The sequence below is a fragment of the Lissotriton vulgaris genome, chromosome 9 (assembly GCF_964263255.1).
Source record: "Lissotriton vulgaris chromosome 9, aLisVul1.2, whole genome shotgun sequence".
Lineage (NCBI taxonomy): Eukaryota > Metazoa > Chordata > Amphibia > Caudata > Salamandridae > Lissotriton > Lissotriton vulgaris.
Genome location: NC_141697.1, coordinates 66418991 through 66430139, shown reverse-complemented (window position 1 = coordinate 66430139; position 11149 = coordinate 66418991). Strand labels below are relative to the sequence as shown.

General features: G+C 45.0%; 1 protein-coding gene across 1 annotated transcript; it reads right to left on the bottom strand.

The window, feature by feature from the left end:
- Nucleotides 1-2699: 2699 nt before the first annotated feature.
- CHRM5 (cholinergic receptor muscarinic 5) lies at nucleotides 2700-4442 on the bottom strand. The gene has a single exon (XM_086936567.1). The coding sequence runs from the start codon at nucleotides 4393-4395 to the stop codon at nucleotides 2791-2793; it is 1605 nt and encodes a 534-aa protein (XP_086792693.1). The 5' UTR covers nucleotides 4396-4442; the 3' UTR covers nucleotides 2700-2790.
- Between the last annotated feature and the right edge of the window lie 6707 nt (nucleotides 4443-11149).

Here is an 11149-nt window from a genome sequence, read left to right as displayed (position 1 = left end):
GAGAAAATAATTTAAAATTCAAATGAAGAGGCAACAACCAGAAGTGAGGGTCAGTTTTTCATGCAGGATTTAGAAATGCAGAGGTTCCTTTCCAAGATAGCATGGAATTTGAGGCTGCAAGACTGTAGAAAGAAACAGCATCATTTGTATTTAAAGATAATGATAGGTCCTTTTGACAGGCACTATCAGGCAAACTGTTACTGCTACGTCACTGCTTCAGCAAGGTCAGCAGATCAGCTCAGGGGTTGGAAGCGTAAAGTCATAGCAGAACACATGTACAGATAAATATTTAAAGTTTTAGGTTATGCTCAAAGGAACCAGTTACCTCAAGATTATAATACTGTGAGAAAATATATGGGCAAGTAATATAAAAATTGAGAAGGAGATTTTGCAAATGATGGTGTGGATGCCTTGTGATGTTCATCATCATGTGGCCCAGAGTATTCATTGTAAAAGCAAAGAGGGTGCACTTTTGATGCTTATGGTTGGACATGGTACAAGATGGAGGACAAGGACAGCTTTCCCAGACAGCTGGAGTAAATTGCCTTCATTCCTCAGGCTGGAGAGCAGAGATCCAGGCACCGAGGTGAGAACGATGGTGACTGGGCTCCCTTTAGAATTTTAATAAAGACTTTGTTAGCAAGTGGCTTATGATTAAACTTCCTAAAACACTGCCCTTTGGTGAATGCAAGTGGGCAGGTTGGAACTGAAAAAACTCTTTGTACAAGATGAAGGGAACCATTTAGGTGAGATCATGCCTTTTGTTTGTCTAGATCACAGGAAAATGCAGAAACCTCACACCTCTTTGTGCTAGCTCTAGGCTGGGGACAACCCAGAGACCACCCTGCTGTGAGGGTGATATCTGCAAAGGCTGTGTCAAGGGAGAAGCCAGGAAAGCACATTCACATTCTGCTATGCTGAATAAATCATATATATTTTTCCTGGAAACCTAGGCACATGGTTTTTGACACTAGTAATCCCGCCTTTCCTTTTGCACCGTATGTAACCTTCATGTCTATTGTATGTGCCCAACACGTGTGCATGAAGCCATCTCTCCCAATAAGCACAGCAGAGAGTGGACTTCCAGCACCCTTTACAATCTGTTCCAGGCTGCAGTAAATAATACTGTCACATGACTCCTGTGCCAGAAAACCCAGTGAGAGATGCTTGAGAGACCCCACTGAGACATAATGTACATTTCTTTAGGAGCCTGTGACATCCGTTACACCCTACATTTCACGGCGCCCCTTTCAAAAGTCTTGCTAAAAGCCTCTACTCAGCTTGTGGGACACAGTGGTCCTAGCACCGGCTTCCTCATTGAGTGTGTTTTTCCTTTTCCCCCCTGATGCCCCATGCTGAAGTCAACCCTATAGATTCCAAATATCCATAACCTGTTCTTAACAGTCTGTTACCCCTCATGGCACTTGTTCTCTGTTGTGATTATTTGGTGTAGGCCTTTTGTTGTGTTCTTTGAGCTGCCCCATAAAGGTCTCATGACAAATTCAGCTCTCTATCCCTAACAGATGCCCAAGACTTTACAGGACAAAAGCAGAGGTTACAGGCCATGAAGGAGTCCTGCACTCACCCAAAGCGAGAAAAAATGCACTAAAGCCTGGCACATAACTTTCTGCTTCCTGTATGACACTAGCCCTCCCTAGCTCAAAAGTTCTGAGTTCTCCACCTCATCTTCGCCTTTTGTCGAGTCAGTTGTAATGGTTTTTGGGAGGGATGGTGGTGCAACGGTGGAGACTGCTCTGATACCCAACTGGAACAGCAGCCCCACCAGGAGGGGTCTGCAATAGCTGGATTCTTTTGATAAAAGACCCAGAAGGATCACAGGCTGTGGTCAGTATTCCAAACTCTGAATCTACAGGGGAAAGGACCATATCTCAGCACCAGTTCCTTGTTCTGTTTCTTGTACCTGGTGCCCCACAATGAGACCATAAGAAGGACAAAACCTTCATGTGATACCAGACCAAGGACAAAGCAATGTATGTGAGACCAGACCTGGGACAAAGGTTTATATGTGAGGCCAGACCAAGGACCAAGGACCAAGGCCTCATGTGAAGCCAGACCAAGCATAAAGCATTGCATGTGAGACCAGACCAGAGACAAAGCCTTGCATGTGAGACCAGACCAAGGACAAAGTCTTGCATGTGGGACCGCACCAAGGAAAAGTGTTGCATACAACACCACATCAAGCACAAAGTCTTGCAAATGAGACCAGACCACGGACAATGCAATGCATGTAAGACCGGTCCATGGTCAAACTCTCATGTGAGGCCGGATTGAGAACCAAGCATTGCATGTGAGACCAAACCAAGGACAACGCCACACCTGGAGCCACTAATGAAGCTACGCCTCTCTGTAATAAGAAGCACAATTTTAAACAGAATCTCATTATTCTGCCTGCCTAACCCAGTCACCCAGTGCAGGGGTATATCACAAGGTTATTGAGTCCTCAGGACTGTGAAAGACACTCCCAATGTACTGCTGAGTAGTGACATTTGCAGCATATGAACCTGCAGAAGAGAACCTGCAGAGAATTAGTCTTCAGAGCTGAGACCTGAGCAAGCAGCTCAACTCTGGTAAGAAAGAAGCACAGGGGCAAGCAGCTGAACCTACATTAACTCTTTGTGGTATTCATGAGTCCTGCAGTTCCCACAGTTCATCTATTAAAGGTTTAGGAGCACGAGCACCTTTAACACTGAAGCTCACCAGTACAGATACAAAGAGTTTTCCTTTCAAGTCCCCTTCACCCCATGTGTACCAGCCCTAGTATTATGCCCCTCAAGGCATCTTACTTTGGCTGGGTGGATGCTGTCCATACCAGTACACTTTTTCCTCCACATTCTTCTTTTTCCATTTACAAAGCAATAGCATTTTAAATGTCTTCCTGAATGTCTTATTGCACAGCGCGTAGCAGATGGGGTTGACGGTGCTGTTGACGTAGCACAGCCAGTACCCCAGGTGCCACAAGGTGGATGGGATGCAAACAGAGCAGAAGGTAGAGACCAGCACCATGATGTTGTAGGGCGTCCAGGTGATGATGAAGGCCAGCAGGATTGCGCTCAGGGTTTGCGCCGCCTTCCGCTCCTTTATAAGAACCATCCTCTTCCGTTTGGAGATCTGATTGCTCATATTCGGGTCCAGGCTTTTAATAGATGGTCCCTTTGCCACCATCGTCGAGCAGGGACTCACCTTCACTGTCCGGCAGCCATTGTTGGCTTCCTGAGAGCCATCAGCACTGACAACAAGTCTAAATTTATAGGAAACACATTTTTGGCTCTTCTGGGTGTGACCCTTGGCCGGCGAGAGAAAGTACTTTTCGTTGTCATAATCCTTCATCGTGGCTCGTTCCTTGGCAAATATATGCTTGTTCTCCTGTAGTGGGCTGTCCTCTTTCTGAACTTTGGTCTGGTTCTTGAAGGCCACTTGGAAGACTGGCTCTCCTGTGGACTTATCGTCATCGTCAGACGAGGCGTAGCTGCTGCAGGTTGTCATCGGGTCATCCTTGGACCACTCACTAGTGGGTGGTGTCTGACATGTCCTCACTGTGGCTGAGGTGCTCCTGCTGGAGGAAGACCATGAGGCTTGACACCTCTCCCGCTTGGCAAGTGTCTGCTGCTTGCACCCGAAGCAAGATTTCAGGAGGGCCCGCTGGGGTCGGTTTGTCTCGTAGTCGGTGACTGACTCTGACCCCTGTAGCTCGGCCAGGTCTTTGGTGCGCTTCTCCGTCTCTTTGTAGATGCGCCAATAGAGGATGGTCATGACCGATACTGGGATGTAGAAGGCAGCGATGGCTGTGCCAAACGTGATTATGGGTTCATACAGAAACTGAATCTGGCACTCTCCAGGGGGCACGGTCCTCTGGCCAACTAAATATTGCCAGCATAAAATTGCTGGAGCCCATAGGATGAATGATATGAACCAGGCTAGGCCAATCATGATGCCAGCTCTTTTGGGTGTACGTTTAGCCCGGTAGGTCAATGGTCGTGTGATGGAAAAGTAGCGATCAAAACTTATGACGAGCAGGTTCATGACTGAGGCGTTGCTGGCCACATAGTCCAGGGCCAGCCACAGGTCACAGGCCAGGCTTCCTAGAGACCAGTACCCAATGAGAATGTACGACGTGTAGAGGTTCATGGAGAAGATACCAATGATGAGATCCGCACACGCAAGACTGAGCAAATAGTAGTTGTTAACCGTCTTGAGCTGGCTGTTAACTTTGAAACTGACCATGACGAGGATGTTCCCCACTATGGTGACCAGGCTGACAATGGCTGTAACTATGGCAATGGTGATGACTTCCACTAGGCTGTGTCCTTCAAATTCTTGCTTGATGAAGGACGTCAGGTTCTCAGAGGTAGAATTGCTGCGTGGATCTAGTTCCATGTTCTTACCACGGGGATTCAGGGCCTTGAGGTCTTCACAGGGTTGGGTTGTCGTCCTAAAGGTGCCTGTCATGAGAAAAAAATTGCGTGGGTTACTTATGCGCCATGCACTGTGGGCTTTATCATAAACATGCATTGTAAAATTCACTATTCCTATACATTGTTGTTTGACATTTTTTAACAAATAAAACATTGAAATTGGAGTAAGGAACAAGCTAAAACGTTTCATATAAAATTCACCCATTTGGGTCATGGAAAGGCGAAAGCATTCTACAAAAGGACAGTACAATATCCGACAATATTGGAACTTCACATCTGTGCTCTGCAAATATTTTCATATTATCCCCAAATCTCCACATAATGATAAAGATATTCCCAATAACCCATGATCTCTAAATTCTCTGACGCTGTGTACAAAAAAAGTGAGTTTGAGAAAAGTGATTTGTGTTTGTGTACTATTTATACAGAGTCCTACCTGCTTGGGTGTCAGCTGGGGGTGGGGGCTACTCATGGTTTCAACCTGGTGTCGGAGGTCATGAATGGAATGGTAAGAACTTAAGGTCTGATGTATATGTTGGCCATAAGCATACTCCGTTGCAAAAGCAACAGAGTATGCTTACCACCGACATAATGGTCCACCTGCCGAATTTAGATGCCGGCGGACCTTAGTTTGGCAATGTCAGAAACTACTCCAATGGCCCGACAGAATAAGGGCCATCAGAGAAATGGCTATATGTCCGCCTGCCCAATTTAGATGAGCAGTCATATAGCTGTTTTTAATTGCCCGTCACTGCCAAAAAAACCCTGGTAAGTGGCAGTAAAAAAGAAAACTGCCCTCCTCGCCATTCTGAAAAAAAATTTTTTTGTGGTTTTGTATTTGAAAAAAAAAACTTTGGAAACTTTGACATACTACAAAGTTCCAGGACATTGGCAGGAACCTCCTTGACGGCGATTCCTGTCAATAGTTGAAATGTTCGTTAGACTGATGGACATTTCAACATTTTGCAGGCGGTTACTCCATCAGGGTGATAGAATAAATTACTCTGTCACCCTGATGCAGAGGCGGACGGTAACATTTGCAAGTGGTGAGGCGTAAAATGATTGTCATACTTCACCGTAGGGGCTGCATATAAAATGGTCGCGTAACTAATTTAAGGCCAGCGACGTTGGCATAAAAGGGTGCCACTGGGCACTACATCCATCAAGGGAAACGGACCCACTGAAAACTGGCTGGGTAGTAAAATACTGAAATAAACTGTGTTCAATGGGACCCTCGGGCCTCTTGACAAGTGCACGCACTGCACCATCGAAAGACACGCCCTGGGGCACTGAACCTCCCGGCTACTCTGCATTCCTTGGATGGAAAGAATTAAAGTACTTTAATGAGCATGGTCAGGGCCGGACTGGGAACTGAAAGCAGCCCTGGCAAATTTTGCCAGACCAGCCCCTGTGTGGCGTGTAGCGAGCTTGCGCAGCGAGCGAGCCCGACCGCTACTAGGGGGTTTGGGAAAAGTTTGGAAAATGACAGACCAAAATGGTGAATTTTACAGCACATTTTTCATTACATATTCAATTGTATCAACTTTCAAAGCACAGTAAATAGTAGAGGATGACCCTAAAGTGCACCAGATTACCCACCTAGTCAGATATTCTTACAGAGACCACCAAAAATAGAAACTAGCAGAAGAACCCGCATACACAAAAATGGAGCAGTAGGCCTTGTCTTCTCATATATCTCCCCCAAAACATGGAACAACCTCCCACAACACATCAGAGCCTCCTCATCGCCTCTTGAGTTCCACAGGAAGCTTTAGACCTGGCTTTTCAAATAAATCTTTCAATACTGAATAAATATATTTTTTGTCACAGGAGCCAATTTTAAAATCACTCTTATTTTTTGTTCTCACTAGCACTGCACCCCATTGGTCCTACCTCTGCAATACTTGGGTTAAGAAGATCACCTTCCAGAACCTATCTCTGCATCATTACTAGATGCATCAGGAGAAAATCTTGGTTCATGGTCCATATCCCACATGACGACACTCCACCAATAAGGGTGGGCTGATGGGACTTTTTCTAACCCAGTATTGTCATTGGGAGGTCAGTTTGGTGTAGTGGTCTCCTTGGCACGACACAACTCTTAGCTAAGCAATCTGACCAGGTACCTCTTGTTTGTTTATTTAGTTGATGAAAAGGGGTTTGAGTTACCGTGGTCATTAAACTTTCCCCTGTTGACCCCCCCCACCCTCTTTTTTCCAGTGTTTAGTGCAACCTAGTTGTTGCGGGTCATATATTAAAATTCTTTGTTTTGCGTACAGGGCTCCTCTCCCTGTCATATGCTCAACTAGTTGATATATTGTATGAGACTCCCCTTTCTGAACCATGGCTGACTTTGCAGGGTTAGCATTCGATGATGAGATGCTACAGTCTGTTTTAGATGAGAACCCTTGCCTTCTCGATTCACTGCCCGAGACCACCAATACAACCAAAGATGACTGGCCTACCCTTCTGAATTTAAAAAAGACACATTCCCGTACTCTAATACACGGCACCATTATGGCACAATACCTCAGGGGGAAATGTGCACCCACGGGCTTGATTGTGACAAATGCACCTAGGTTATTCTTGACCGATAAGGAATTTAAGCGCGACTGGTCCCTTATAGCATGGCGTTGTACGCGAGACTGGCTCATATTAATCATCAACACGGCAAAAAGGATGGCAGATGCCATCCTTGTAGAGATCCAGACTCTGGAGGGACAGATTAAGGCCACTTGCACCACTTTATTCAAAAAACGTATGGATGAAACCAACAAAGCCAACAAAGAATACAAGGACAACATACTTACAAGCAAGATGGATAAATTTAAAAAGGATCTTGAACGCTTTTCCTTAACCAAAGTCTACCCATATACTAGTGATAACTATGAAGCCCCCGGGCTTAATAACAAGGGCAAACGGTACGGGTCAAACTACCCCACCTCTGGATCCGAGTCAAGTGATTCGGAAACGTCAAATCAAGCGAGTACATCTGCCGGCTTAGATGGGCAACAACAACGACCCTTTAGAAGAGGCGGTAGACAGAGAGGACGGAATTATAACCAATATCCAGGCAATTAACAGCACTCTGGACCTTGGTGGCATCCAGGGCCATGGGGTTTTCAACCCCCACCATTCCCACAACAAATGAATCCATTTGGACCACCCCCACAGTTCTTTCCAAACCAGTCTTTTTTAGGACGTGGCCGAGGACAGAACCGGGGCAAAAGAAGAGGACAACAAACGGTTCAATGGGACCCCGACATCTCAGTTCCCAACACACGGAGCAGGAAGGCAGCTCAACAGAGCAGCAGTGCAGAGACGACAGGGATCTAATAGTGAATTTAAGCTCCCGTAGTTTGACATCGGCTGAACAAACAGTCTTGGGAAAAGGCCTTGGCTTTGTCCCCACAAATAGAGGGGACCCTTTTTTGATGAGGACTGAACTAGAGAAATTCTTTCGCAAGGTGCGTCTATATTTCTTTTTTAAAGATAAAACTGAATCTCCTGACAGCAGCAGTGATGAACCCAGGAATACCGGGTTGCGACCAAAATCCACCTTCACCCCCCTGAGTCATCAAGTGCCATCACTTGTAACTACATTCGAACAAGCAGTCAGACATGAGGTTGCACTAATACAAGACATGAGTCCACAACCTTCAATAACTTCTCCAAAGCAGAAAGACAAGCTGTCACCAGTCTTACTAAAGATCCCACTATCATTATAAAACCGGCGGATAAAGGGGGTGCGACGGTAGTTCTAGACATGGTCCAATACCGACAAGAATGTCTTAGACAACTGGACAACCAGCAATTCTATCGCCGTCTGACTGAAGACCCCACTCCCCGCCTACTTTTAATGATCAAAAATCTGGTAGATGAAGGATTGAATGAAGGTTGGATTACATCGCAGGAGGCAAGATTTTTGGTAACAGAGAACCCTGTAACTCCCGGTTTCTACTGTTTACCCAAGATCCACAAGGCCACCAGACCACCACCGGGACGTCCCATTATTTCCGGGATCGGCTCCCTACTGGAACCTTTGTCTACTTTTGTAGACGTCTTCCTTAGACCTCTTGTCAAGAAAATGCCCACGTATTTGGAAGACACTGCCGATGTATTACGCTTACTACCCGACATCGAGTTTAATGTAGAGACCGACGTACTAGCCAGCTTTGATGTCGAGTCCCTTTACACCTGCATACCTCAACAGGACACAAGAAGGAGCAGAAATGGGTATTTCAGCTACAAAGCGACTCCAAGGGGCTCAACGACGACATCCCATGGTCATCTTTATAGCAAACCATGGCTGTGTTCATAACATACATAACAGTCAAGAATACATGACCTACTGTTGAGCTAATATGTGTAAGAACCATCTTCACCTTTCTTTACTGGTGCCTTCCCTATATAGGATTGCCTTACATATCACCCTCTTTGTCTGAATAATATATTCAGTTTATATCCATGATGCCCATTGGTGTAACTAGCTGGCCGTGTAGTGTTAATAATACTTGGTGAAGCTTTATTTGTATAACCTAATTTTTGTAAGCACTTCATGAGGATTAATATCCCCAGGTAAATTTGCCTCTGCATATCTAACTTTTGCCTACTGTTAAACACGCATTGGTAACTCTTTCCTCTCAAATGCGCATTATACCGCTGGCGTGACGCATGCGCGCACATTGTTATACTCTATCTTTGATGCCGCTATTATAGTAAACATACAAATGGTGGAGTTTACCTGCGCATGTGCCGAGCGTCCTAATACGGTACACGGCGCACGCGTTTGCAGATTCTAACTCTCTCTCCGCACACGCGCATATGCCTTAGCATCTATCGACAGCGCTATACTCCTAGTGCATGCGCAGTAGTATCTCTCCATAGCACTTATCTTCAGCGCATGCGCGGCTAAATTCCAGTATCTCCTCATAGCGCTTATCCTTAGCGCATGCGCGTCTAACTCCCACTTCCACCCACAACACTGGCCGGTTAGTGAAGACCAATGGGCAGGTCATTTTCATTAAAAAACGCCGTTTTTTCGCGCGTTTTTGACAATTAACCAATTAGAGGGTGTATTTAACCCAGCATCTCATAGCTGATATCACCTCCACTCCTACTCGGACGCTGGCCATAGGGGTACCGACGGACAGGTATGGATCCAGCTGACCATGAGATGTTGTAACTTGTAGTATTAAGCTGTGTCATTATCTAAATTAACTTAAAACTGTGTGGTTTATTGTATGTTAGTTTGGTAGTCTTACTGCCACCAAATCAGCCTGTTTTGGTCCCTCCTATTTTTCTGTATGTGGGTCCAGCTTGCATCTATAGCCCATCTATAGAACCCACTCTTTTCACCAAGTTTAACTTCCTAGCCTAGTCACCTACCATGTGTTTTTGTCTGGGTTGAGTCTCCTTTTTAATCAACTAGTTTTAGTTAGTGTTTAAATACATATATATGGATAAGTTGAGTACACATACTCTGTACCTCAATAGATCAGTTCATTAGAGGTCATTATACTTTTCCATCTCTAACAGAGCGGGGCCTCCTTCTTTCCCGAGTGGGTGCCGGGTGAGGTGAGGCGCTTTCCCAGAGATCGCTGGGTGAGTAGAACATAGTTTTACGAGCAATGTGTAACTAATTCAGTTATAAATCAGAAGACATATGTAGTTTCTGAAGGGCTGAGAAAAAGTCTTCTGCAGCCATTGCTTATTCTTAGTTGTGTTGTGTCTTTTGAAGTGCCACTTCTTCACCAATTGCCTCTCACATTCCATTTAGGAAAATCCAGACCAATTGGACGACTACCAAGGAATACTTTGGGCTCAAAGATCCGGTAGGACTAATCCAATATGTTAACTACACCACTTGTCTCTAACAGTGCAGATGCATAACATCTTAAGGTCCTGAAGAAAGCTCGGACTAGTTGTCACCCGAGCTGAAACATGTCAACCACTATGCACTACGCCATGACATAGTCATTCTTTAAGACTATAGGCGTTGTTTTTACTCTTGACCCTGGACAATACTGAATAAATATATTTTTTGTCACAGGAGCCAATTTTAAAATCACTCTTATTTTTTGTTCTCACTAGCACTGCACCCCATTGGTCCTACCTCTGCAATACTTGGGTTAAGAAGATCACCTTCCAGAACCTATCTCTGCATCATTACTAGATGCATCAGGAGAAAATCTTGGTTCATGGTCCATATCCCACATGACGACACTCCACCAATAAGGGTGGGCTGATGGGACTTTTTCTAACCCAGTATTGTCATTGGGAGGTCAGTTTGGTGTAGTGGTCTCCTTGGCATGACACAACTCTTAGCTAAGCAATCTGACCAGGTACCTCTTGTTTGTTTATTTAGTTGATGAAAAGGGGTTTGAGTTACCGTGGTCATTAAACTTTCCCCTGTTGACCCCCCCACCCTCTTTTTTCCAGTTTTCAAATAAATCACCTGGGAGACACCACCTACCCACCTGTGAAGTGCCTCGGGGGGAATAGCGTGCTGTACAATAATGCAATACATAACTTGATTTTTTGGTCAAAACAGATGAAACAATAGGAGCTTAAATCACATAGCCCAAATAAATTATATGTTTTAATGTGCTTGTCAGTGCCCCTGTTCAAAGAAATGTGCTGTGCATATTAATGAAAAATTAAATGCTGCAAAAAATGGAACAGAAGCAGAAATGACCACCTAAAAACATAAATAG

What these genes read in the sequence shown, in the direction of transcription:
- CHRM5 (XM_086936567.1), bottom strand. Translation starts at nt 4,395, where the DNA reads ATGGAACTAGATCCACGCAGCAATTCTACCTCTGAGAACCTGACGTCC.